The sequence below is a fragment of the Debaryomyces hansenii genome (genome assembly GCF_000006445.2).
Source record: "Debaryomyces hansenii CBS767 chromosome F complete sequence".
In the NCBI taxonomy this organism is placed as follows: Eukaryota; Fungi; Ascomycota; class Pichiomycetes; order Serinales; family Debaryomycetaceae; genus Debaryomyces; species Debaryomyces hansenii.
In genome coordinates, this window is record NC_006048.2 from 1,370,383 (window position 1) to 1,395,177 (window position 24,795).

The 24,795-nt window shown below is 36.2% G+C and overlaps 11 protein-coding genes across 11 annotated transcripts; 2 read left to right on the plus strand and 9 right to left on the minus strand. All coding sequences in view use genetic code 12, as the record gives it.

Moving 5' to 3' along the window:
* Positions 1–823: 823 nt before the first annotated feature.
* Positions 824–2,728, minus strand: DEHA2F16280g (DEHA2F16280p; the record flags this gene model as incomplete). The annotated part of the gene is made up of 1 exon (XM_461066.2): positions 824–2,728. One exon carries the CDS (start codon positions 2,726–2,728, stop codon positions 824–826), a length of 1,905 nt encoding a protein of 634 aa, XP_461066.2.
* A 238-nt stretch (positions 2,729–2,966) lies between these two features.
* On the minus strand, positions 2,967–3,152 carry DEHA2F16302g (DEHA2F16302p; the record flags this gene model as incomplete). Its single annotated transcript, XM_461067.1, has 1 exon — positions 2,967–3,152. The coding sequence occupies one exon, from the start codon at positions 3,150–3,152 to the stop codon at positions 2,967–2,969; it is 186 nt and encodes a 61-aa protein (XP_461067.1).
* A 374-nt stretch (positions 3,153–3,526) lies between these two features.
* On the minus strand, positions 3,527–4,470 carry DEHA2F16324g (DEHA2F16324p; the record flags this gene model as incomplete). Its single annotated transcript, XM_461068.1, has 2 exons — positions 3,527–4,366; positions 4,429–4,470. The coding sequence occupies 2 exons, from the start codon at positions 4,468–4,470 to the stop codon at positions 3,527–3,529; spliced, it is 882 nt and encodes a 293-aa protein (XP_461068.1).
* Positions 4,471–4,568: 98 nt separating this feature from the next.
* Positions 4,569–7,091, minus strand: DEHA2F16346g (DEHA2F16346p; the record flags this gene model as incomplete). Its single annotated transcript, XM_002770788.1, has 1 exon — positions 4,569–7,091. One exon carries the CDS (start codon positions 7,089–7,091, stop codon positions 4,569–4,571), a length of 2,523 nt encoding a protein of 840 aa, XP_002770834.1.
* Positions 7,092–8,159: 1,068 nt separating this feature from the next.
* DEHA2F16368g (DEHA2F16368p) lies at positions 8,160–10,418 on the plus strand (the record flags this gene model as incomplete). Its single annotated transcript, XM_461070.2, has 1 exon — positions 8,160–10,418. One exon carries the CDS (start codon positions 8,160–8,162, stop codon positions 10,416–10,418), a length of 2,259 nt encoding a protein of 752 aa, XP_461070.2.
* Positions 10,419–10,528: 110 nt separating this feature from the next.
* On the plus strand, positions 10,529–12,259 carry DEHA2F16390g (DEHA2F16390p; the record flags this gene model as incomplete). The annotated part of the gene is made up of 1 exon (XM_461071.1): positions 10,529–12,259. The coding sequence occupies one exon, from the start codon at positions 10,529–10,531 to the stop codon at positions 12,257–12,259; it is 1,731 nt and encodes a 576-aa protein (XP_461071.1).
* Positions 12,260–12,328: 69 nt separating this feature from the next.
* On the minus strand, positions 12,329–14,023 carry DEHA2F16412g (DEHA2F16412p; the record flags this gene model as incomplete). The annotated part of the gene is made up of 1 exon (XM_002770789.1): positions 12,329–14,023. One exon carries the CDS (start codon positions 14,021–14,023, stop codon positions 12,329–12,331), a length of 1,695 nt encoding a protein of 564 aa, XP_002770835.1.
* A 268-nt stretch (positions 14,024–14,291) lies between these two features.
* On the minus strand, positions 14,292–17,105 carry DEHA2F16434g (DEHA2F16434p; the record flags this gene model as incomplete). Its single annotated transcript, XM_461073.2, has 1 exon — positions 14,292–17,105. The coding sequence occupies one exon, from the start codon at positions 17,103–17,105 to the stop codon at positions 14,292–14,294; it is 2,814 nt and encodes a 937-aa protein (XP_461073.2).
* A 378-nt stretch (positions 17,106–17,483) lies between these two features.
* DEHA2F16456g (DEHA2F16456p) lies at positions 17,484–18,455 on the minus strand (the record flags this gene model as incomplete). Its single annotated transcript, XM_461074.1, has 1 exon — positions 17,484–18,455. One exon carries the CDS (start codon positions 18,453–18,455, stop codon positions 17,484–17,486), a length of 972 nt encoding a protein of 323 aa, XP_461074.1.
* Positions 18,456–18,786: 331 nt separating this feature from the next.
* On the minus strand, positions 18,787–23,289 carry DEHA2F16478g (DEHA2F16478p; the record flags this gene model as incomplete). The annotated part of the gene is made up of 1 exon (XM_002770790.1): positions 18,787–23,289. One exon carries the CDS (start codon positions 23,287–23,289, stop codon positions 18,787–18,789), a length of 4,503 nt encoding a protein of 1,500 aa, XP_002770836.1.
* Positions 23,290–24,193: 904 nt separating this feature from the next.
* On the minus strand, positions 24,194–24,433 carry DEHA2F16500g (DEHA2F16500p; the record flags this gene model as incomplete). Its single annotated transcript, XM_002770791.1, has 1 exon — positions 24,194–24,433. One exon carries the CDS (start codon positions 24,431–24,433, stop codon positions 24,194–24,196), a length of 240 nt encoding a protein of 79 aa, XP_002770837.1.
* Positions 24,434–24,795: the final 362 nt, after the last annotated feature.

Here is a 24,795-nt window from a genome sequence, read left to right on the forward strand (position 1 = left end):
CACACCTTTTAGACTTCTGGTGCAGTAGGTATGGACCATTCGTTGGAATTAGTCAGAACATTTTTAGCCATATGCCGAAATAGGGGCCCATCGCTGTATCCTCAAATATGTACATGCACTAAATTACAATTTACACAGCCCTAAGAGATTTTTTTTTTCGTATATTTCCTAAAGAAATAGGCCAGAAATTGCCGAGTGAGTATAAGAATTAGTGGGAAGGGGCTTTTTTTGTCTGGTCACTACTCGCCGTCTATTCACCGACAGATCAGGGTTTGACGCAATCACCTGGCAGTCCCTGGATATATTCGCGAAGTCATTTGGTGCACTGAAATTGGTTCCGATTGTTTGGTTATGGTATTTCATCATCTATTATGCATGATTCGGGTGTTAATTGTAGTCTACAAAATAAGATTATGAATAGCATTATGTGGCAATGCATTGTATAATATTAGAAGGATCTATGAAAATTTTTATGTGTTCTGGAATATGTCTTTTCAGAGTGAGTTTCAAAGTCTGCAAGACAATCAATAGTAGCGAGGTGCGTAGTAGTTTTCAGGCATAAGCGTAGCGTTAAAGGACCGAAGATCAAAATATGTGCATGGATAGGGTAGTTCCGGAGTCCTTATTATGCAGAATACGAAGTGAATAGTGTAAGTCGGAGTTAAGTGCGATTGAAAATTTCGTAACATGAGATTAATATGTTACCTGCGATTAGCATGCGCTGATACTTTTATGATTGTTGTTGTTTGTATTGTCGTCTCAATATAAGCACGAAACTCCAAGAAGAAGCTTACGATTTTGGTAGAATATCCGATTCAAAAAATTAATCATATACATTTTGAAAGTAACTTGTACCATTCAATTCCTTGTCTAAGTTGTAGCAAACTCCATTGAAAATGATCTTTCTAAATTTCTCAATACCAGTTCCATCATTGAGATCATTAAACTTGTCGAGTTCGATATCCTCTGCATTACCTCTATTTAGATCAACAATTTGAATAATGAGATCGTTGATGAAGTGAGAAATACATTTTCCAACGGGCCTGAAGAGATGTTCATCGAATTTGCACGGCTCAAAGTCAGGTTTCGCATCGTGGAAAATATCCACTTCATCCTCATCATCGTACTCGTGCTCTTCATAGTTCTTGTGGTTTAAGCATTTGAAGGGAATGGAGAAAAGGTTGTCGTGGAAGTTCCACGTATTATCGTTGAACGGATATTTTAAGTAGTCTAGGTCACTCAAAACATCGGTACCATGGAGTCTTCTGCTTAGCCACTCGCTAATGGTGACAAATAGGTTACTACTGATAATATCCTTGAATTGGTGTAGTCTGAAGTTATAATATTTGTGGCACATAAGGTGTTCGTCCAAGTCACCCAAGTAAATTGTACAATGATCACACTTGCAACCATTCCACAATAAATTATTCATCATTTGCTCGTAGCACGACAAACTTTTCATGAAGTTAGGCAATACTAAAATAGCTCTATTCGATTCAATTGCGGTTGGTAAAGTATGTGTGTATAGCTTTACACGTTGTAAATAATTTCCTTCCATTCCATCGAAAAACACTCCATTCTCACATGGGCTGTGTCGAATAGAAACATACTTTAATACTTTAGTGTCGAGTTCTTGCAACATACCAACGACCTTAATGTCCCATATTTCATTAAATTTATGTGTGTCAATAATTTTTTCAGTATTCTGGACAAAGGCAATCTTTTGCAACAAATAAACCGGGAGTGTTAATCTCGACAAACATTCTTGATTACATTTCACGTCGTCACATCCAATAGCTAATTGCAAGGATGTAATTGATTTCCAATTTATAATATTACTCTTAATAAATTTCTCGATAAGTAATAGGTCGTCGTGGTAATAGTTCAACGTAAACGTGTGTAAATTTAGTTGAAATGCAATTTTGTCATTAATATGATTCAAAACTTTTATAAAAAGCCTGTATGACTTATTATCGGTGGTTACAGTTATTGACTTGAGCTGTTCTAGACCTTTAACCAACTGTTGATTTATCTTAAGCTCACTTAATTGACGATTTTCTTGAGTATCCTCCTTGAATGATACAATTAGCTCTCTAATATTAGGAAACTTAGTTATGCCGTTTAATTGGTTCACTTCATCAATTGCTATCAACTGAAGGTTCTGAAATCCATCTTTCAATATGATTTGATTCACCTGTCTCCGTAATGCGGGATTGGTAATGATCAATCTTTTCAAACCAGACTTCTCTAGCGAACTCATTAACTTTAGTAATGCTTCATTGATGGTTTTATCAAAAGAATCGAAGATTGTTATTTCTTCAATATAGTCAAGTAGTTGTGTATTGATTGAAATCGAGGAGATTAATGATTGCAAGCGGGCATTGATGAGCTTGAAATGATTCTCCTCCTTCGTAATCTTATTGAACCCATAAATGACGGTTTGAGTGGAATCAGTGAAATCAATGCCTCGGACATTATCCTTATTCTGTTTAAGCACTGGGTCTTTTCTAATGGTTACCCTCTGATATAATTTTTTCATACATGGCTGATAAAACTGAAAGTTTGTTAGCGATAAGTTAATTATCTCTTGCTGGGGCAAGAAAAATAGTATATCATCGACTATTTCTAAAGGTATATCTAATAACAGCTTCATATTTCTTGGTATTGTTGACTTTGATCTCTGCAATTGCTGTTCTTTCCTCCAGGTCACCGATGATTTAGTACACATTTATTCGCACTACTACAAGTGTCCGAATTACTCGAAGTGTTAGGTGATAATCATTAATTAGAACCTATTTAACGGTACAAACTTCCAAAACTCCTCGTAAACTTATACATGGAGCTGCTGGATAGTCAATTGAAGTGTAAAATTATATTTAGCTAAATGAGAATAAAGTATGAATCTAATGCAAATATTCATATAAATAGAAGTAGTATCCTTTTATGTAAGATGTCAAACCCTCCATTTATTCCTCATCTTTGATACCAGCAATAGCTCTTCCAGCATAGTATAATGGGAAAATGGTAGACACGGTGAATAAAGCGTAGAATGGGAAAACAACGAACTTGGAGTGCTTACCTCTCAACCATAATTTCTTGTTAGAATTTTGGTAATGTTTCTGTAAGTCAATAATTCTTTGTGGGTTGGCCATTTTAATCTATGTATGGTTAGTAATGTCTTTTTGAATTGTCTTTACATATGATTTTAATACTCAAACCCATGCTGTGTACTCGATTCACTAAATTTTTACGCAAAAAATAATCAACACTTTATGAACAACAAGAAATTAGATGACCAATGATCTACCTTACTTATATGTATACATACGTTCTGTTATATCCTACTAATTATCAAAATATATTAATATTACTATTACTCAAAGAAATATCAGTTGATTTTAGTACTGAATTTTCAGTGAACCAATGATAGTTCGATTTTTGAGGTTTTGTGTAATTTGCATAATTTGCCCAAACGTTTTAGTGAGATTGGAGTTGTGCCGATTCGTTATCTATGCTCTTGAATAAGTTATTCATCGTCATCACTAATGTCAATTACCCTCGGCCTTCTATGGATAATGTCATCTGTGTCATCGCTATCATCATCTAATGCATCATTATGGAAATCTTCCAATGCTCTGTGTAAGTCTGCTTCGTAATCGTCGTTCATTGAACTTCCTATGCTCTGATTATCAAACCCTGTCCATTCGTCACCATGTATTTCACGTACATCGTCGTCTGAAGAATCTCCACCCCTCAAATCAATAGATGGTATACCATTATCAATGAAACTATCCTCACTATCGTATTCTTCCCTACCATTACCACCATAACGTGTTGTTTCTTCGTCATCCTCATCGTAGGCATCTCCATCGTCTGAATCGTAATATGAATCTTCTCTTGGTATACGAAACCTGGTACCACAATGTAAGCAGACTGTACCATGTGCCTCCCAGTGGCAATTCCCGCATCTAGGTACGCCATCTGATCTATCTATTAACGTCAATGCTGATTTGAATGCATCACCAAAAAGTGAATTTTGCTCAAAATCCTCCTGATATTCCTCAGTAGCTTCCTTTCTCTGACTTTTTATTCTATCTGCTTCATCCTTATCCTTTGACATCTCAATTATTAAATCTGATATATTTCTACTGATTTGCCGCAAAGGTACGTTTAGAATGGGCTTGTTCTCATTGATTTCTCGACAAGTAGGACAGTTCATCTTTACGCCGAACCACGTATAGAGACATTTATAACAGCTAGAGTGGCCACATTGCATCATGAACGGCACATGCATAATTTCTTGACACACTGAACATTCTATCGTGGCGTGTATCTTAGCGATCAAAATACTCTTCAACTGGTCATCCTGTTAATGGTTAGTGAAAATTCGATATATTTGTGTTATAGTCTTTATGTCCCAATACATACCACTGGCGCCCACACTTGAAGGTTTTCCTCTATCTCTTCCATGTTTCGTGTCTACTTGATTAGCTTGTTCTTCTGCTGATCTAGTTCTTTTTACTATGTATTTGGTATTAAAAAATAGTTTATATACAGGAAATAGAGATCTATATCTTTCGTTCATCTCTATCAGCTATCCACCTATTTAAAAATGTGAACATTTGCTGAATTTCGTTCATAATATCTGTTCTATCCTTGGTAAGTCTTGCGTCTATATCACCAATAAGTCCTCTCAACGTTTTTAAAGCGGGAGCAATTGTATACCGTGGAGGGGGTAATTTCATACCAAGTTTTGGAGCATTTTCTATCAATTCTCCGTTTGTTGCAACGTAACTGTAAGTCTTTTGTCGATGTTGTAAGTCATTTTGTTGTTCTTTTAGTTCCTCAATTTTTAATTTCTGCATCAACTTTTTCTCGATATAGCAACATTGGTTATAAATATACGGGCTTAACACGATATCATCGATGGGAAACTGTTGAATAGTATCAATTATATTTGCATACTGATGGCATGCCATATAGTTACGCAATTGGATGTTAAGTTTAATCATATAAGACCTGTCGTTCATTTCCTCCAATCTCATGCCATTTAAAACGGTATTCGCTTGTGAATGCATCCCATTGTTGAAGAAAATTCTTCCCAATAAAATTCTGCTATTTGAATTCAAGTGGCCAATTCCATTTGTATAGTATTTGAAAAGCCTCGATTTAGTTGTGTCGACTTGGAGATCTATTATAGATAACTTTTGCTGTTTGGTAGCTGGAAGTCTTATAGTGTCTAATAACTCAAATAATTTACGCCTGTTTTCTGCATTCAGTCGTCTAAATGTGCTTTCTACTACGTTATAATCAGGTTTAACGCCCTTTCGCAAAATATCTCTGAACCCCTTTGTAACCCTAAAATTGACCTGTCCTGTAACAGGATCTGCTTTACCTCTCAAGTTCCTTGTCCATGATATCTTAGACCAATCACACGATTCATATTTCTTAGAATTTAATGTGTTCTTATGAATACCGTATGGAGTATATTGTGATTCAAGTTTGACAATTTTCATAGCTGACAAATAACGCTCCTTATCACAATCTTTGAAGGAAGTACTTCCTTTAATCCACAGATGAAACTTGTTAGTAAATTCGTCTGCATAATGAGGATAAGTATTGACAAAACCATCAAACAAATCCCGTAAATATGTTTCATTAAATTCTAGATTCTTTGAAATAGCCTTCAAAAAGTTGAACAATTGTAAAAACTTTTCATGTGTAGCATAATATTTACAAATTACACTGAAAAACTTTTCATCTAGCTCAACGCCTTCTTGCTGCATCTTATAAATCACAAATTTTATCATTTTCAAATCTGAGTATTTACTAAACATGATCATAAAAGAATAGTAGAAATCCTTTAATTCTTGCTTATTATCATTCAACTCTCTCGAAATTTCATTAAATTGAACTATGTCTTCTTTCAATACGTCCTTTTTGAAGTGGCTTGGGTCTCTTTGTATTATTTTATACCTCAAATTGATTTGCTTTATCAAGGTATGATTCGAGTATCCCAAAGAGGAGATTAAAATTTTTATGAGACCAATTTCTTCCTCAGTGCCATACTTGTAATATTCACCTAAAATTGTGGCCATTGTTTTAGGAGTTGGCTGAATACAATTCTTAGATTTAATCCACGATTCAAGCACTGAGACTATATTTTCAAATAACGAATCAACCTTAATAAATTGGTGAATTACTACATCAAGAACTGATGCGTCGAGAGGTTTCCCTAGACTTATTATATTCTGAAGTAATGTTTTGGAAAATTCAACTTCATAATTTAGTATAAACCCACTCATAATATAACTTATCACTTTGGAGTCATAGTCTGATTGTTTTAGATAAACATAAACCAATTGTTGTAATGTATTGACATTATCCATGTGATAGCATAGCCAGATATAGTTCTCTTGAAACTTTTTATTATTAAACATTATCTTCTCGTATGATTGGCATATATCATATAGATGCGGAATTTTGTCATATATGAACCGGTAATATGAGGTATCCAAATATAGTCCTGTGTTACGCTGATATCTTGGTAATTCTACTTCACATTCATTTGGTAGCACCTCTCGCTTCGGCTCGTTTTCAATTGCCATTTCAAATAGCTGATTTATTATTTCTGGTTCAACCACTTTGTCTTCTTCTTTATACAAGCGTAGCCTTTCCGCTATTGTTTTTATATTATGTTCTTCCATCAATTTAATAATATCCTTGCCAATAGTACTTTTGTTCTGAGAATGGTGATCATCAACTGTCAATTCAGAAGGTATCTGGATATTACTGGATTGGTTAACGTACAAACTACTTGAGATTGTGCAATTATATTTATCTTCTTCACCATCCCTATATCGCCTTTCCCTTTCTTGTTTCTCTGCAATGTGGCTGAATATCTTGGACGGTATAGTTTTAGAAGTCTTCATCAACCAACTAGTGTATGACTGATCTAGCAACTGTGAATTGGTGCAGAATGGATGGTTTGTAGCTTTAAATGTCGGTCTTTTCCTTGGAGACTTGTAGTTCTTAATATTGAAATACAAGTTCCGACATGTATTGGCAAATGGTAACTGCCGTAACAGCATTAGGTTGGGTATTAAACGAATATGATATAACTTAGTATTGAACAAAGGAAACTAAACAAAAAACAAAACAACAAAAAAACAAATGAAATGCAAAATTAATCCAGAATTTAGATAATGCTATGAAGACACTTCGACCACGATATATCAATCTAATCTCTTATATGGCTTGATATACTAGCTACCTCTACTTGATCGTTCATTGCACGAAAAAAAATTATAGTCTGATTTGAAAAAATCACGTGTTAAGTTTCCCAGTTATTATTTACAATTGTCTTAACTGCCTCCTGTTATAAACTATACCTATTTCATGTTTATAACAAACATAAGGAGGAATGGTCTGCAAGGTTGGAAAGGCAATTGCTAAAATTTTTGAGTTCTCCCATTCCACTGGACCCACTCTGATACTCAAAAAGTGTTGTATTAGCTATTGGAATATATAAAACAGATCTGGAATATATGTGTACCATCGAGTAGTTATATGACAGCTCATTTCGTTACCTCTGGAGCTAATTTAATGGTAAAAATTGACAAGCTTGGAGATATAACTTCTATTATTCCCTTCATCTCAATTTTGCGCCCATTTGAGATAACAAATATTTGGGCGGTTAAACATCATGTGGAGAAAACTTTGATCCAACTATACTGAGTAACTTAAATTGGAGATATTATATCATATGGTCCATACTTATTGGTTGAGTCCTCTAATCGTACTGGTGTTAATCATCTTGTGTGGTTCTGAACCACTTCAAGGTCCAAACTTTAAAGTGATAATAAGTTGAAACACTCCTTGTGGCGACCCATACGCAATAATGACCCAATTTCCCTTTATGTTGACATTATTCTCGTATATATATATATATATATATATATATATATACTTTACTATCATTCTAGTTGTATTTAGGAAAGTGATAGTATGTATGGTCACGTGTAAATGTTGATATGCCTCGGCCAACTACTCCAGATTCTTGAATAAGTGGTGATCTTGTAAACGATAGCATTGAAGGCTAAATTGGTATAATACAAATGTCGAACGTGAATAGAGTAGGATATCAAGGAAACGCATTGATGAACGGAAGTTTTCAAAATTACCTGCAGCCTACTCCACAAGATTTGGATTTCTTGATCAATGATTTGAGATTTCCTCTGCCGGATACTACCATTCACAAAACTTTGGGATATTTATACCACTATATCCCTTACGTTAAATATGAACATAACCTTAAATTGGTTGTGGCTAGTTTTCTTAACAACCCTTTGTGTTTCGGTCAAGGGGGTGCTCCGTTTGAATCCAATTATATGATAATCGAGGTTTTCAAGTTAATTGCAGACAAGAAGTTAAAAATTTCGAAACCAACGTTATCAATTAAATCATGGTATACGATTATTTTAAAGGAAATTAGCAATTTTGCACTCTTCAATCCCCAAATGAATAGCTGGAAAGTATTGCCTATTATTAGTGGTCTATTGTTATCGAATGGTTTAAGAAATATGCTATATACTAAGGACTATCCACTTGAATATAGATGGTTTTTCAAAGATTGGGATGAAAAGATTATGAAGTTATTCAAATACTGTTTGAAATACACACTTTCTGCGACACATTCAGACGATGTCATCAATTTAACGTTGGTTAGTTTAGCAATAACATATCGTAAAGAAGAAAACATTGGAGATTATACGCTGAACATATCGAGCAATTTCATCATTTCGAGATTAATTCATTTGATATTCGGAAATTCAGATATATCTGCAGCAGTATACACCAAGTTCTTTTTTATAAGCCCAGATGATCCAAAAGCGGATGTAACAGTCCAGTCAGAAATAATGCTGAAGCCTGTATTGAAACAATTAAACAAACTTGCATTTTTGTTAGAGAGTTATTTCAAGAAGCTACCTGTCCATGAGTCATCATATCCATTAATTTTGGATAGCTTGGATAAAATTCATATATTCAATAAAACATTGTGTTTCTCGACGCAAGCATCTTTGTTTAACCACAATCCCGTGCAATCTACAGATAGTGCTAATAGTTCCATTAACCAGCGATTTTGGTACTTGATGAAAACCCTTTTATTTGCAGAAGTTGTTGTTTATCAGGGTATTTTAACAAGGTTTTTAACTTCAACTGCAGGTAATAATTTGACTTTTTTTTCGAAGATTTATACTTCAAGATCCTTCAATTCATTGGAATTAGAATATAAACACATCTCCTTGAAAATTTTGAATAACCTATATTATATGAATCATATTTTGCACTCAATTGGACAAGGGGGCTTTGACAGTTATAATTTTGTCTATTATTTATCCTTAGAGTTTGCCTTGAATAACGGTTCATCTACGTTTGAATTTGAAAACTTAACAAGGTTTTTAATAGGAGATTATCAAGAAGTCAATTTATTTCCAGAAGTCATCAACAATAACTATGTGGTTCGTTGTAAAGTATTGTTTGTTTTAGGGTTATGGGAGAATTATTTGCAACAAGAAAAACAAAACCAAGCATTTATAAAACATGATATATTTTCTGTATGTCTTCATTTAGTTGATGATTCGATATTTGTCGATCCTGAATTGATAGAAGCAAGCCATTCGGTCCTTTTGATATGCTTCTCCAGCGAAAAAAATAGTACAACTATAAAAGAGTCTACCGAATATGTTCAGTTGCTCTTCAAACAATTCCCAAGATTATTATCATCAAGCCAACTAAGCATAGGGGTAGAAACAGTAGGAAAAAAGATCTTATCTTCTCCTGTTTCGTATAATGAAGGGTTATATGCCAATTCCGTGGACGAATTTTTAAACTTTCTATATTTTGCTTGTCTACATGCAAGATCTGGAATTCCCATAGACTCGCATGAAAGTACTAATGAAGTTGCGTTCACTTCGGCTCAACCTATATCGGAAATCGCTGCATCCTCTACCATGAGCCATTTAGATAAGAAAAAGAATGAAAATACTGACATCATCCGTGCCAATAAGATAAAGAAGCCGAAAGCTGTGGTCAATTTGAAATTACCGAAAAACAAGTCCTCCAATGATTATAAGTTTGAAAGAAGAATTAAGCCTGAAACAACCAGGGAAGCTTTGATTGTTTCCGCAATAAACTTAGTCCCTTACTTGCCATTATCAGTATTTACGAAATGGTTGGATAAGATATGGAGTTTGATCGAAATGAGTAATACCCATGAAATGCCTTATTTGACATCAATGTTATGGAAGGTTCTTAGTGAAAATATGGACTTGAATAGATGTGAAATAGGTTTTAAATGGTGGTATGAATCAAAACGAGCTGCAGAGAACCTTGATGTTTGGTTATTGAAGCTTTAGTATCTATTTTTATATGCAGGCGATATGTACCTTTAATAAATTTTTACATCTCATCGCTATGGAACATGAAGAATACCTAAATAGAATATTAAAGTAGAAATAACGTAATCATGGCTAGAAAGAAGTCCGCTACAAAGAGAGCCAAGGAAGCGCTTGAGAATGATACCTCTGAAGCTACAACAACAATCGCAACGAAGGAATCTCTTCCTGAGAAGAAGAAACAAATTCAAGAATCTTACGATGAAGAAGAATCATCCTCATCTGAAGAAGAAGATGAATACGGTAACTTAATCACTAATAATGTCCAAGAAGGTATAAACAAAATATTGAGTACACTTAAAAGTGATCCAAAGAAGTTATTGGACCCTGAAGTAAAATTCTTTGAAGACCCGGACAACGAAAAGTCTGGTTCTCAAGCCAGGAAGAGTAAGGAAGCTCCAATTTATTTGAAGGATTATCATAGAATGAACTTATTATCAGGTAACTATAAAGATGATGACGAAAATGATTTTGAAACTGTAGATGGCGAAAAGCCATTTGCAGTAACTCAAAGAGAAGAGAGAAATCAATTAATCTCTGATATTAAAAATCAGTTTGATAATGACGATGAAAATGAAGATGATGATGATGATTTCTTAACTAAAAAAGAACATGTCAGATCTAGAAATTTTGATGGAGTCGAAACGAAGTTGCCAGATCCAGAAGTCAATCAAGATGGATTTTTAAGTGCTTTTATTGATAAACAAGCTTGGATTCCTAAAAAGAACGACAAGGTAATCGATTTGGATAAAATTGATAATGAAGATGACGAACAGTTTGATCAGGCCGTGGAAGACTTTGAACGTGCCTATAACTTTAGATATGAGGATCCAAATTCCGCAGAAATTGTTTCGTATGCTCGTAATCAAGCCACTTTAAGAAGATCAGCAACCAATTCTCGTAAGAGACAAAGAGATAAGAAGAACGACGAAAGAGAGAAAGAAGAAGAAAAGAAACAAGAATTATTGAAGAAGAAGAAAACAGCGAAATTGAATAAAGTTATGGACAGACTTGAAAAGATCAAACAAGCTGTTGGGGATGAAGTAGATGATGAGGTCATCAAAAAGGTATTTGGTGAATCCTTATTAGGTGATGATTTTGATGATGCGGATTGGGATAGCAAGATGGCAGAGATTTTCAATGAACAGTACTACAATGCTGAATTAAGTAAGCCTGAATGGGATGAGGATGATGAAATCATGTCAGATTTCAATAATCAGAAACAAAATGATGAAGATGGTAGTGACTATCAAGATAAAGAATCGGTAGAAGAAGATAATGTAGAAGAGCCACCTTCAAAGAAATCCAAAAAGGAGAAGTTGAAGGATAAGAAGGCAGTTAAAAAAGAAAAAGAATCGTTAAAAGAAAAGGCACAGGAAATAGTTGAAGCTAATAAACTCAAAATCATTGATGAAGTTGAAGAGGAAAGAGGGCGCTCCAAAGACAACGACGAGGTCAAATTCAAATACCGTGAAGTTTCTCCTGAGACATTTGGTTTAACAACAAGAGACATTTTATTGGCTGATGATAAGCAATTGAACAATTTTATTGGTCTCAAGAAATTTGCTCCTTACAGGCCTAAAGAACTAAGATTGAAGGACAAAAGGAAATATACTAAAAAGAGGCATTTGCAAGACTGGAGAAAAGAGGTTTTCCACGATAGGAGTGGCCCAAAGCTTCCTAAGGACAGTTCTGAGAATGAAATTTGGATTCCAATGGATGCAGCTGAAGCTGACATGCATCATAAACATAAAGTACATAAGAAAGATAAGAAAGATAAGAAAAGTAAGCATAAGAAATAAATTTTCTCGTAGTTTAGTTTTATAGACTTTAATACATATTTAGGAAGTTATATATTCTCTATGTTTCTATTAGTCTTTAATGACAGTGAACTCTATGGTGTCATCCTCATTGAGTTTTTCGCAATCGAATAGTTCTCCACCAACTTCAATCAACCCAGTCTCAGCAACATAATCAGTCCAGTGATTTAAAAGTTCTTCTAGTTTTTTAGGGTTACTCTCCGCCAAATCATGATTTTCGCCAGGATCATTCTTGATGTGGAACAATTGCCATTTGTCTGATCCATGTGGTGCTGGAATATATAAGGCCTTATAAGGTCCTTTTCTAATGGCTTGTTGGCCAAAGAGTTCCCATCCTGTAACAGTCTCTTCTGAATGAACTTTTGAATCCTTATTCAGCAAATGTGCTACCCAAGATTTTCCCTTTGGCTTTGCAACTGTGCGTCCTTTATAGGAAGTACCTGGGTGCTCTACTCCAGCTAAGTCCAAAACTGTGGGCAAGATGTCCATCACCGTTGTGAAAGCGTGAGAAATTTGACCATTCTTACTCGAAGCATCTAGGATAGGCGGATAGTGAACGATTAAAGGACATCTAATTCCACCTTCTGAATTGTATGCTTTATACATAGATGAAGGACTTGTCAGTGCCTGAGCCCACTGATCCCCATAGTAGACGAACGAATCTTTCTTACCAATATTTTCGAGCGAATTGTTATAATACTTGTCAACAAAACCAGAGATTCTTTGAATTGATAAGGGTAAGGCCTCCATAAACATACCTTCAGCCCCATTGTCTGACATGAAAAGAATAAAGGTATTTTCTAAATCTCCAGAATTTTCTAAGTGATCTAAAACTCTACCTATATTTTCATCTAAAATTTCGACCATTGCAGCGTAAGTTTCCATAATCTTTGATTGAATTTCCTTTTCCTCCTTTGTTAAATCTCTCCATCTTTTTCTTATTGTTGTCATTGGATGTGGTTCTACTCCATCTGGAATAAGTCCCAATTTTGCAGCACCAGTTAACCGACGTCTACGTAATTCCTCTGGACCATCATCATAAATACCCTTGTACTTTGCGATTCTATCATCTGGTGCTTGATATGGCCAATGAGGAGCAGTATAAGTTAAACTACCAAAGAACGGTCTTCCCTTTCTATACGTCTCATCCAAGAATTCTAACCCTCTGGTAGTGAAATAATCGGTGGAATAAAAATCATCTGGGATTTCTTCATCAGCATTAACTTCACGATCATCTTCACAATATAATGGCGGTAAAAACTTCAATGTTTCTCCATTGTCATCTCTTGGGAAGTACTTATAATGGTTACCTGCACCAGGCAATAAAGTGAATGATTTTTCAAACCCTCTTTTTATTGGCCAATATTCTTCTGACAATCCTAAATGCCATTTTCCTGAAAGAAATGTGTAGTATCCACCATCTTGTAAAACTTCAGGTAATGCTGCTACTCTCTCGTTTAAATAACCTTCATATCCAGGTTTACCTTTAAATCTTTCTGGCAATTTATTTGTAAATTCAGCCATTTGGCCTAGCCCAGCAATATGATTGTCAGTACCGGAGAACAACATGGATCTAGTTGGAGAACATGCCGAAGCAGTATGAAAATCAGTAAATCTAACACCATGGTCTGCAAGTCTCTTCAAGTTAGGTGTATGGATTTCTCCACCAAAGGCACTTAAATCTGTAAATCCTAGATCATCAGCAACAATAACCAAAAAGTTTGGCTTATTCACACTTTTCGTCATTTTCTAACTACTGAACGTAATAATATAATCAGACTTAATTCTCCATATATCTATCTATCTATATTTATATATATAAGGAATAACTAATTTTATAAGAAAATTGCAACTTAAAGCCACAGTCTTTAAAATACTCATTTCAGTATCGGGCCGATTACAAAATCCAAAATGTTGATGCATTATGACTATTATAATAATTAATACTAAATCCTCGTAAAATTAAATGAATCATATGCAAAAAGTAAATAACTTGTAATTAGCATTCGTTATATTAATCGTACTTATTTGGGAAGCTGATAATCGATTTTGCAGCTTCTTTTGTTCTCGTTTTTAACCCATAGCTTTTAATGGATTTTTTTGTGTTTTCCTCATCATAGGTTCTTTCCGTGACTCTCAGGATCCAAATACGTGCAGAAACTACAGCAACAATAACTATAGCACACATAACCCCAACAATACCGAAGAACCAGCCAAGACCTGGGTGATCATCACCTTGACCTGGAACAACGACGTTCATACCAAATAACCCAGTGATCACATTCAATGGGAAAAAGACCGTACCTATCATTGTGACATTAGATAACATAGCAGTAACCTTATAATTAGAATTAAAGGATTCAACTTGTAATTGTGCCAAATAGTTTGAATGGGACCTACTAAAAATCTTTTCGTAAGCAACTAAATTTTGGAACATAGTAACAACGTGATCTTGAATATCGCCCAAATAGAGCGCTATGTCAGCCCTTGGTTGAGTTCTATCTGGCTGAGTCTTCATATAAAATGCACCCGGATCAATCATGTTGTTAGATACACCTGGACCTGGGCCAAACGTTACACCTGGGCCGCCTTGATTATATCCTTGTGGGTTTGGATTATTGCTATAACCTTGTGGGTTTGAATTATTGTTATAACCTTGTGGGTTTGAATTATTGTTATAGCCCTGTGGGTTTGAATTATTGTTATAACCTTGTGGGTAAGGGCTTTCGTTATTGTAACCATGTGTGTATGATCCACTATGTGTATGGCTTTGCGAAGCATTACCGCTTGTTTGTGAATAATAATTACCCATTCCGTTCATGTTGGGATGTGCCTGGAATATATTTATTTGGTTATTGGCAGCCTCATCTTGACATCTTTTAGCAAACATTTTGATAACGTCCGCTTTTCCGGACAATAATCTCATCAAGGTCATTACCTTTCTTCTTGACTCACCAATCCTTTGTATCATGGTACTAAAACCAACTTGTCTAGCAGCAAATACAGAATCTTCGATTGCATCAGCTTCATATTCGACACCAGTAATAACAGGGGCGAATCCATCTGTAATGTCATCAATTAACGCATAACAGATCCAATCGGCACTGACATCAACGTAATCTCTTAATTGACGGACTCTTCTTCTGACATTGGCTGGATGTAAAATAGGCGAAAAATGAAACGACAATACACCCTCTCTGAAAACAACAATATAAAAGTTAATCGGCTCCAAGTAATCCTCTGATTCCTGATCACCTTCAAAAGTATGGAAACAAACAAAATAATAGTTTCTGAATAATTCCACCTTTTCACGGGTTTCTTGCATACGAATATCTTCAGCTGTCAAAGGATGAATACCAAATGCTTTAGCAACCATTTTCATTTCAGCATCAGTAGGGCAAACACAATCAAGCCACCATGTACCTTCACCATTTCTGAACAAATCGCTTACACTCTGCCCAGGTTTGACCAACGAAGGAATATCAGGAGCATGTATTGTTTCTTCTGATTCGGAACAAAAGAATGAAAACCTTTCAGGCAATGCCGAATCATTATCGTTGATTCTTGTACCACCAAACTTAACATTTTCGGTCGAAATATCATCGTCTCCCAAAATCTTTTCGTTGTATCTCCTAGAGGCAGAATCATCTGTAACGGTAGAAGAATCTGATTGTGCCCTCTCCGAAATATTAATACCAGATGAAGACATTATGTCGCCTGCATAGGTATTCTTTCTACCAAACTTTCCGAACGAAGCCTTTCCTAATATGTTTGACGGAGTATATTTCAAGGCATTTTTACTGGGACCTACATCGCGCGCACTCCCATGTCCAGTATCAACCCTCATGGCTGTTCTTTCTGCGATCATCTGTTGTTCCTCTTTTAAATGCATTTCATTCTCTTTCTCATCTCTAATGAACTCTTCAATTTCATCAAAATCAATACCCTTAACACGAACGTGTTCACGCAACATAGGAAAGCAAACATCTTCTTCTGTCTCCTGTGAAGACCTCGACGCATGCGAATCGGCCTCGCTATCTATTGAAGTACGGGATGGTCTTCTTTCCCTTTTATTGTTGTTTTGGGCTTCAGAAGTCATACTTTCGTTTGTCTTCGATTTCGTCATTGGTGCAGCAAGGTCCGCCTCTAATGTATCATTGATCATCGAGTTGCTTCTTTTGCTCTTTTTGGAAGGTGGATTGTCAGACTTCATCAAAATCCCTCCGAATGGAGGCGCCGCCGCAATCGATTGATGTCTTCTAACTTCATCCTGGCCATCAGATTTAGCCTGTCCTGAAAATGACTGTGATCTAAAACGCCCCCTACTCTGTTTAGGAGCACCAGTCATCCCACCTGAGCCTCTGCCTACTGGAATCGAAGAACTTTGTAGTGGCTGTGGGTTCTTACTCGGAACATAGAAACGCTCATTATCGTCGTCGTCATTCTTCAAATAGAAGTCCCTTCTCAAGTTATTCATATACGCATTTTTGGAGCTTCTGTAAGGTTGTGATGGACCTTGCTGTTTCGCTTTGGGAAATTGGCTTTCATCGACACTTCTACTACCCTGTAACTGTGGATGAAATGGCTGTGGTTGTTGCTGCTGGCTCTGTTGATACTGGGCATCTTGCATAGACCGTGACGATTGATAATCGTCATCGTCGTCATCGCTTACTGCTGATGACTGTCCCATACCACCACCTGTCCCACGAATAGGCAACGATGGTAATTGGTTCCGGTGATCATTCAACACTTCTCCCGTATTAGCAGCCCTATGGAGAATTTCTCTGGATGGTGAGACTGAGCGGAAACTTTCGTTATCGGACATCATTAATTATTTAGTTATAGCAACAAAGGGAAAATATCATAATTTTCTAAACTCTTAACGACAAAAGATCATAAATATTTTCTCGAACGCTATATTGGATCGTGTTTCTTCGATTATATCTGCCTTTTAGGTATATATAATATTGAATAACCGCTGGATTTGATTATAGCATTAGGAAGAAGATTAAAAAATTTCCCATGTGGTGAAGCGGTCAATTTTTTTTTTGTGTCCGAATTTTTTTATTTTTCAGTCTATAAATACAGTAATTGTATATTTTGACAGAAGTGGCTTATATACGGCTATTATTAAGTACAAGAAAGATGTTTAAGAGTTTTAATGGTTCTTATAGGCACCATAGCCTCAATATCAGTAAAATATTGGCTAAACCCAGTCGATAGGATTCTGCAATACTTTTACCAATTTGTCCTCTTCGCTCCCCTCCTCTGGATGATGATCATAGACCCAGCTGGCCGTGGCTGGTAAAGACATCAATATACTCTCTACTCGGGAACCAGGGGTCTGTAAGCCAAATTGAGTACCTCTGTCCAATACCAAGTTGAATTCAACGTATCTACCTCTTCTGATCTGTTGCCATTGTTTCTGTTCGTCTGTGAAGGGGGTGTTCATCCTTTTCAAGACCGATGGAATGTACGAGGGCAAGAAAGCATCGAAACACGATTCGATGATGTACAAGATGTCGTCGGCCGGTCTATCGTCAAAATCGTCGAAAAAAATTCCTCCCACACCTCTTGTTTCCTGTCTGTGTTTAATGTAGAAGTATTCGTCACACCATTTCTTGTATTTGGGGTACAACGTGTCATCGTACTTATCCAACGCATCCTTATGGCTTTGGTGGAAGAGCTTGCAGTCTTCCTCGTACAAGTATGAAGGTGTCAAGTCTGCACCACCTCCAAACCACCACGTCTGGACTTCGTTAGTTTCGGGGTCAGTAGTTTCAAAGTACCTATAATTTGCATGTGTGGTAGGGGCATGCGGGTTCGTAGGATGGATAACTAAGGATAATCCACACGCAAAGAACTTGACACTGCCATCTTCGCCGCATCCCTTCAAATTCTTGTGGTTGACCCTCATTCTAGTTACGGCTTGAGCAGGTAACGTTCCGTGAACAATTGAAATGTTAACACCTCCCTTCTCAAATACTTCACCGTTTTGCAATACCATTGATTGGCCACCACCACCTTTATCACCTCTTTCCCACGCATCTATGTGAAATTTGGCCTGATCGATGTTTTCTATAGCTGCAGTGATTTCTCGTTGCTTTAACCTAACGAGTGCTTCCATACGATGTCTAATAGGTATTTCAATGTTGTGTATATCATTAGGCGATGCCATTTTGCCAAAATCTGATAATATGATGAATTTGGGAATTCTAAGTTCTAATTACATAAAGTAAGCCTATATAATCCATATTTTATATATGATAAATACGACCGCACTGCAAGATCACACCATAATTTTTCATTTTTTCACTACTTTTTTACCTTATCAATTACGACGATAGTCATGCCTACATTAACAATATTCTTTAGTATAAAATTATTTATTAAATCAAATAGAAATATTTGAGTACATTAAAATTAATTGAACTTAACGAGAAGTGATTGAAATTTTTTTTCAATTTATATATTTATAGATTACTCACTGAGCAATTAAGGTATTAAGTTTATTTCTTCTTCTTTTCTCTGTTACCCTTTGGAACTCTGGCTAACCAGTAGAAGAAAATTGTAAGAATAATGTTAATGGCGATGAAACAAATAAAGATACCCCAATTTCTCCATCTTTCATCGTAGAATGAATTGACACTAGCTAAGAAATCGTTGGTAGAAGCCATTGGACAAAATTGACATTCAGAGGAAGCCTTTTCGTCAACCAAATAACCACCTGCTTGTTTGATGTAATCAGACATGTATTCACCACAAGATTGACCTTCGTTAGGCTTAAAGTGTAAGAATTCAGCTTTAGAACATTCGGCATTAGTGTTCGCTAAACCGGTTGACAACATACCTTGGATGAAATAAGTGAAAGGAGAACATCTGTACATGAAAATCCAGAATCCTGGTAAGACATCTGGACCAGCTAAGACACCACAGAAATTCAAACACATTGTGAATAACAAAGTAGCTAAATTGGCCGCATTGTCAGCGAGTTCGTTGAAAGACATACACAATTGACCCATGGTAGAAGTGTAGACATAAAATGAACAAATGTACATCCACATTAAGACAGCACGTTGGTCAACAGAATTAGTAGGAACTGCATTTTGGTAGAAACCAACAGGATAGAACCAACAAAGGAATGCGATTGTACCGCAGAAGATCTGGTATGGAACTTCGGACGTAATTTGAGCAGCAACGAAAGCAAACCAACTAAATGTCTTGGATGGTGCTTCTCTGACTTCATAGACATCTCTCTGTTTAACGAAATATGGTAACATTTGTTGGACCAAAGTATTGAATGGAATCAAAAACATAAACATAGCAAACATTTGGTTTTGTAATCCTTGCATAGATCTATCAGCCTTAAAGAAAGAAAACCCGTTAAACAAAGCGGAAGAAACAACCAAAAATAATTTGGAATAGATATAGGTAGGAGATCTCCAGTTTTGTTGGAAAACTCTTTTAGTAACAATGAGGTATTGCTTCCAAATTGGTGCAGCATATGACTTCTTAGCCTCTGGAGATTCATCCACAGGTAAGTTAACTAATTCACGTTCCATATTGTCTAATTCCGCTTGTGTGCCTTGGTATTCTGATGAACTTCTCCAAACTTCGTGATAATCCTGATTGGCGTGACTACCTGGTGCAGCACCAACAACCTGCAACATCCATTCTGCTGGGTTAGCTTCTTCTGGACAGTGATGTGCTCCGTACTTCTCAAAATAGTTAATCAAAGTCTGACAATTTTCACCTAAGTCTCCAAAGTAAACCGTTTTACCTCCCTTCTGTAAGAATAATAATCTGTCAAATTCTTGTAATAAAAGTGCTGATGGCTGATGGATAGTACATAAAATAGCTTGACCATGATCCGCTAACTTCCTCATCAACTTACAAATAGACCAAGCTGTTTGCGAATCTAACCCGGAAGTAGGTTCATCTAAGAATAATAATAACTTTGGCTTAGCAACTAATTCAACACCAATCGTCAATCTCTTACGTTGTTCAACATTAAGACCTTCTCCAGCAACACCAACCAATGCGTCTGCATATGGGTACATGTCTAATAAATCAATAATGTATTCAACGTAGTCATTCTTCTCTTTGGTTGTTACTGAGTTTGGCTGCCTTAATTGGGCTGAAAATCTTAACGCTTCTCTCACAGTGGATGTAGGTAAATGCAAATCTTGTTGTTGAACATATCCAATAGATCTTTGGAACGATGAGTCTAATGAATGTCCATTCACCATTCTTACACCGTCTGAGATCACACCTGTGGTGACTCTTTCGGACAAACAGTTCAATAAAGTAGTCTTACCAGCACCTGATGAACCCATTAAAGCGGTCAATTGACCTGGTTTAACCCATCCATCGACATGATTCAAAATAACACGATCCTCAGACTTAATCTTAACTTGGTACGTTAAATCTCTCCAGTGGAAAATATCATTGGAAGATGGTAAGGCTTTTTCAGCCGTTTCGGTTTCTTTATTTGCTTCTAATTGATCCTTCTGCGAAATCTTTTCATCTGGAATAGCAGAGTTTTCAATATCTTTTGAGGTTGTCTCCGATTTACCAGATTTCTTCTTTTGGTCCGTTAATGAACTCTTTAAAAACAATGCAACTTCTCCCTTTTGCATTGAACCCTTGTTGAATTCAGTTAAAGTGATATATACAAAAAGAAAAAATATTATGAATCCGACAGTAATACCAAAATTTCTCCATTTATGAAAATTGTAGTATTCATATGAAACAGATAAATAATCATCTCCATGTAAAACATCTGAGCCAGCCTTACTGCCAGTCGCAGCACAAATGCGATGAACACTATTCCTATCTTCATAACCTGGACCAGATGGAACAAATTGTGAACATTCAAAATCACGATCAGTATATTCGTTTGCCATTAAGGCTTCAAAAACATAAGCTATTGGATTAAGATAATTAATCCATCTAGACCATCCTAACATACTTGGAGTAGGAAGGACAAAACCAGCAAAAATAACCATTGCTAATAACAACACAGTTGCTGGTGTCATTGCTCCTGCGAATGATGTCGAAATAGCACCCAAAGACCTGAATAAATGTGACATAACCAAGGTACACATACAACACATTAACCAGAAGAAGAAAAACCTTCCTGCATCACGTCTAAGATTAGACAAAAAGTAGATAAAGAAATTGAAAGCAATAGACAGCGCAAGTTTGGTCGGTAACTCTGTAATGATACCAGCCAAAGCATCAGCAGATGGGCGATACAATGCATATTGCTTATGTTTTTCAATGATAGGTCTTGCTTCGAATAATGACATTATCTCTAATATAGAAGAGAAAGCATTGAATAAAACAGCACCAAACAAAGTAGCACATCTATAATAGAGCGTCTCTGTAGTAGCACTCAAATTATAAAACATGGAACCTAATGTTATACCTATAAAAGCTTGACCTGCAATAGATTGTATTGCAACTGACGGATTACGCTTGGTTCTCAAGATGTTTCTACCCATGATATATCTGGTTTGCATGAAGAACGAAACCGTAAAAGAAGATTTTGGAGAAATGTGATTAGATTGCCTTGCAACGTGTGCTTTGTGATACTCTTCTCCGTGGTTACCACTATCAGTCTTCTGGAAATATTCTTCAACATCCTCAACCAATTTCTTATATTGTGGTGAATTTTTCCAGTGGGTTTCGAATTCTTTGGGAGTATAAGGAACACTGTTTTCAAATCCTGGTCTTGGAACCCTTTCAGCTGGGTTAGTTAACGATGTTAAGAAATCGGCTGTAGTTTGTCTTTGTGGACATTCCCATCCCATATTAATGAAATATTCCTTAGCCTCATCTGCCTTACCGAAGAAGATTTGGTGTCCTTCGTACAAAACAACAACATTGTCAAATAAATCGTAGGCATCTTGAGAACATTGGTAAATAGCAATTAATGGCGTAGCATCTAAAATCGTAGCTGATGTCTTTAATGCTCTAATAAATTCTAATGCAGTCGCCGAATCTAAACCACGAGTAGCGTTATCCCAACATTGAATGTTAGATCCACACAACGAGACTTCGGCAATGGAAACTCTCTTACGTTCACCACCGGAAACACCTCTCACGAAATCATCCCCGACATTGGTGTTTCTGGTATGTGATAAACCATATGTAGCCATGTACACTGACGCCATATGCTTGGCGTAAGTCTCTCTATCAACGTTACCTCTGTTTTGCGGTGTTCTCATTTTAGCTGCGAATTCTAAGGTATCTCCCACTGTCAAGTGAGGGAAATGGGTATCGGTCTCAGCAGAATACACAACATCGCCTCTGAACTGATTTTCTATATCTTTTGGAGTTAAGCCATCGTACGAAATCTTGGATTCTTCGCCAATTTTGAACCCGTATGTGTGAGAGGCAATTGTCTTCAACAAAGTGGAGCAGCCAGAACCTGGCCTACCTAACACCACAGTGACTTCACCGGGTCTCATGATACCATCCATGCTCTTTAATATATCAAAGTAACGAGAAGGATCATCTTTTTGCAAATATCTAAACCCATCCGTAAGATACTTTGTTATTCCATTCAATACAGTAGGCTGATAGTCGGAATCAGCGGCAACCCCACAAGCCCTCAAATTTCTGTAAGCTACCCCTAATGATGATGGTTTAAAGTACTCGACATCTGAATCATGTAATTTTCTTAGATTTTTAACCCAGAGTCTAGCGTCGAACAGATCACTATCCGGATTTAATGTATCTTCAGCTTCTGTATAAGGTTCAACCCCAGGAATACTGGAAAAATGTGACAAATAACGCACTATATCCTCACTATCGCTTGTCTTGTTAGTTTGTTCCCTACTAATATGGGACACTGTTCTTGCTAACTCCCTGATGTCGCCCGTTGCTGTATTATCGAAACCTTCATATTCGTGTATTTCATTATTTTCTGATGAATCTGTAAGCTCATACTGGGAGTTAATGTCCTTGGTTTCTCGACCCGCAGAAGATAATGAACCAGTACTCATTCTTACTATGTCTTATCCTATCTTATTCTTATATTCTCTCTTTTCGATAAAAGTACGGTATTTTCTGTTCTTAAATACCTTAGCTCTAAAATACTGTTCTTCCACAGTTCGGGCATATATTCATGGCAACATTACTAAGTATTAGTACGAATATATTTTTTTTTTTTCATTACTCGGCCGTAAAATGTACAAACGGCTGCAAATTGCAGAAAGCGACCTTTTCATTTCTAAAATGTCTCGACCAATACAATTGCCCAAATGCCTGCATATTATCAATTAACAATAAGATACTACCTATTCAGGGTTTTACGGCCGATCCTGGTTACTGTATGTGTTGAACAATTTTACGGCCGTAACACGTTATGACTCCCATCAATTTGAATATTGGCACCATCTAATCATCTCATATAGGATAATCAGAGCGAAATGTATACATATCTTTCAAATCAGTAGCTAAATCTGTCATCGGTTCAAAAATAATAAAAACTTCCCACTTTTGTCGGTATCTTAAAGTCCTTTTTAGACATGACATTCGTGAGATCTGTTATTTTCTTTAAAGAGACGAGACCTGTATCCCCTAGTGTAATACTCATATTATGATTCAAGGTGTATTATCTTCTATTTTTGTTTACATCCAGATCATTCTATAGATTCGCAATATATGCAAGCAAAATTTGTCACAAATATATTAAATCAGCTTCCTCACTATTTGCGTAGCCCATTCTTATAAGTGCTTCTTCGTTATTATGGTTCAACAGCAAGAGGATGTAGCTGGTGGTAATTGGCCGAGTGTAATATTATATCTCTTAAGCGTATTTGGGGAGTAACTCCCATTTAAAAGATTTGTTTTATTATATTCTATAGTCATATATCTCATATAAATTAATGCTGTGTGGAGGGGGGCTTATTTTTTCTTTTCTCTATTGCTCTTAGATACCCTCGCTAACCAATAGAAGAAAACGGTAAAGATTATGTTGAAAGCAATAAAGCAGATAACAATTCCCCAATTTCTCCATCTTTCACTGAAGAGAGACTTAACACCGGCCAAATAATCATTGGTCGTACTTATGGTGCAATATTCACACTGTGAAGTAGCACTCTTATCGACCAAATAACCTCCAGCTTCTTTCATGTAGGCAGACATGTACTCACCGCAGGTTTTACCACTGGTAGGGGCGAATTTCAATAATTCTGCCTCTGAACATGTCGCTTCAGTTTTGGATAACCCTGTTGATGAAATACCTTGGATGAAATAAATCAAAGGCGAGCATCTAAACAAAAAGGTCTAGAATCCCGGCAAAAAATCATAGGCAGCACCACAGAAGATCAAATACACAGTGAACAAATTAACTGCCAAATTAGCCGCATTATAAAGTACTTCAATGAATGAAACACATAAATGGCCCATAGTTGAAGTGTAAACATAAAAAGCCGTAATAAATAACTACATCAATACACCCCGGCTATCAACCGAATCAGTAGGTACCGCATTCTCATACAAACCAA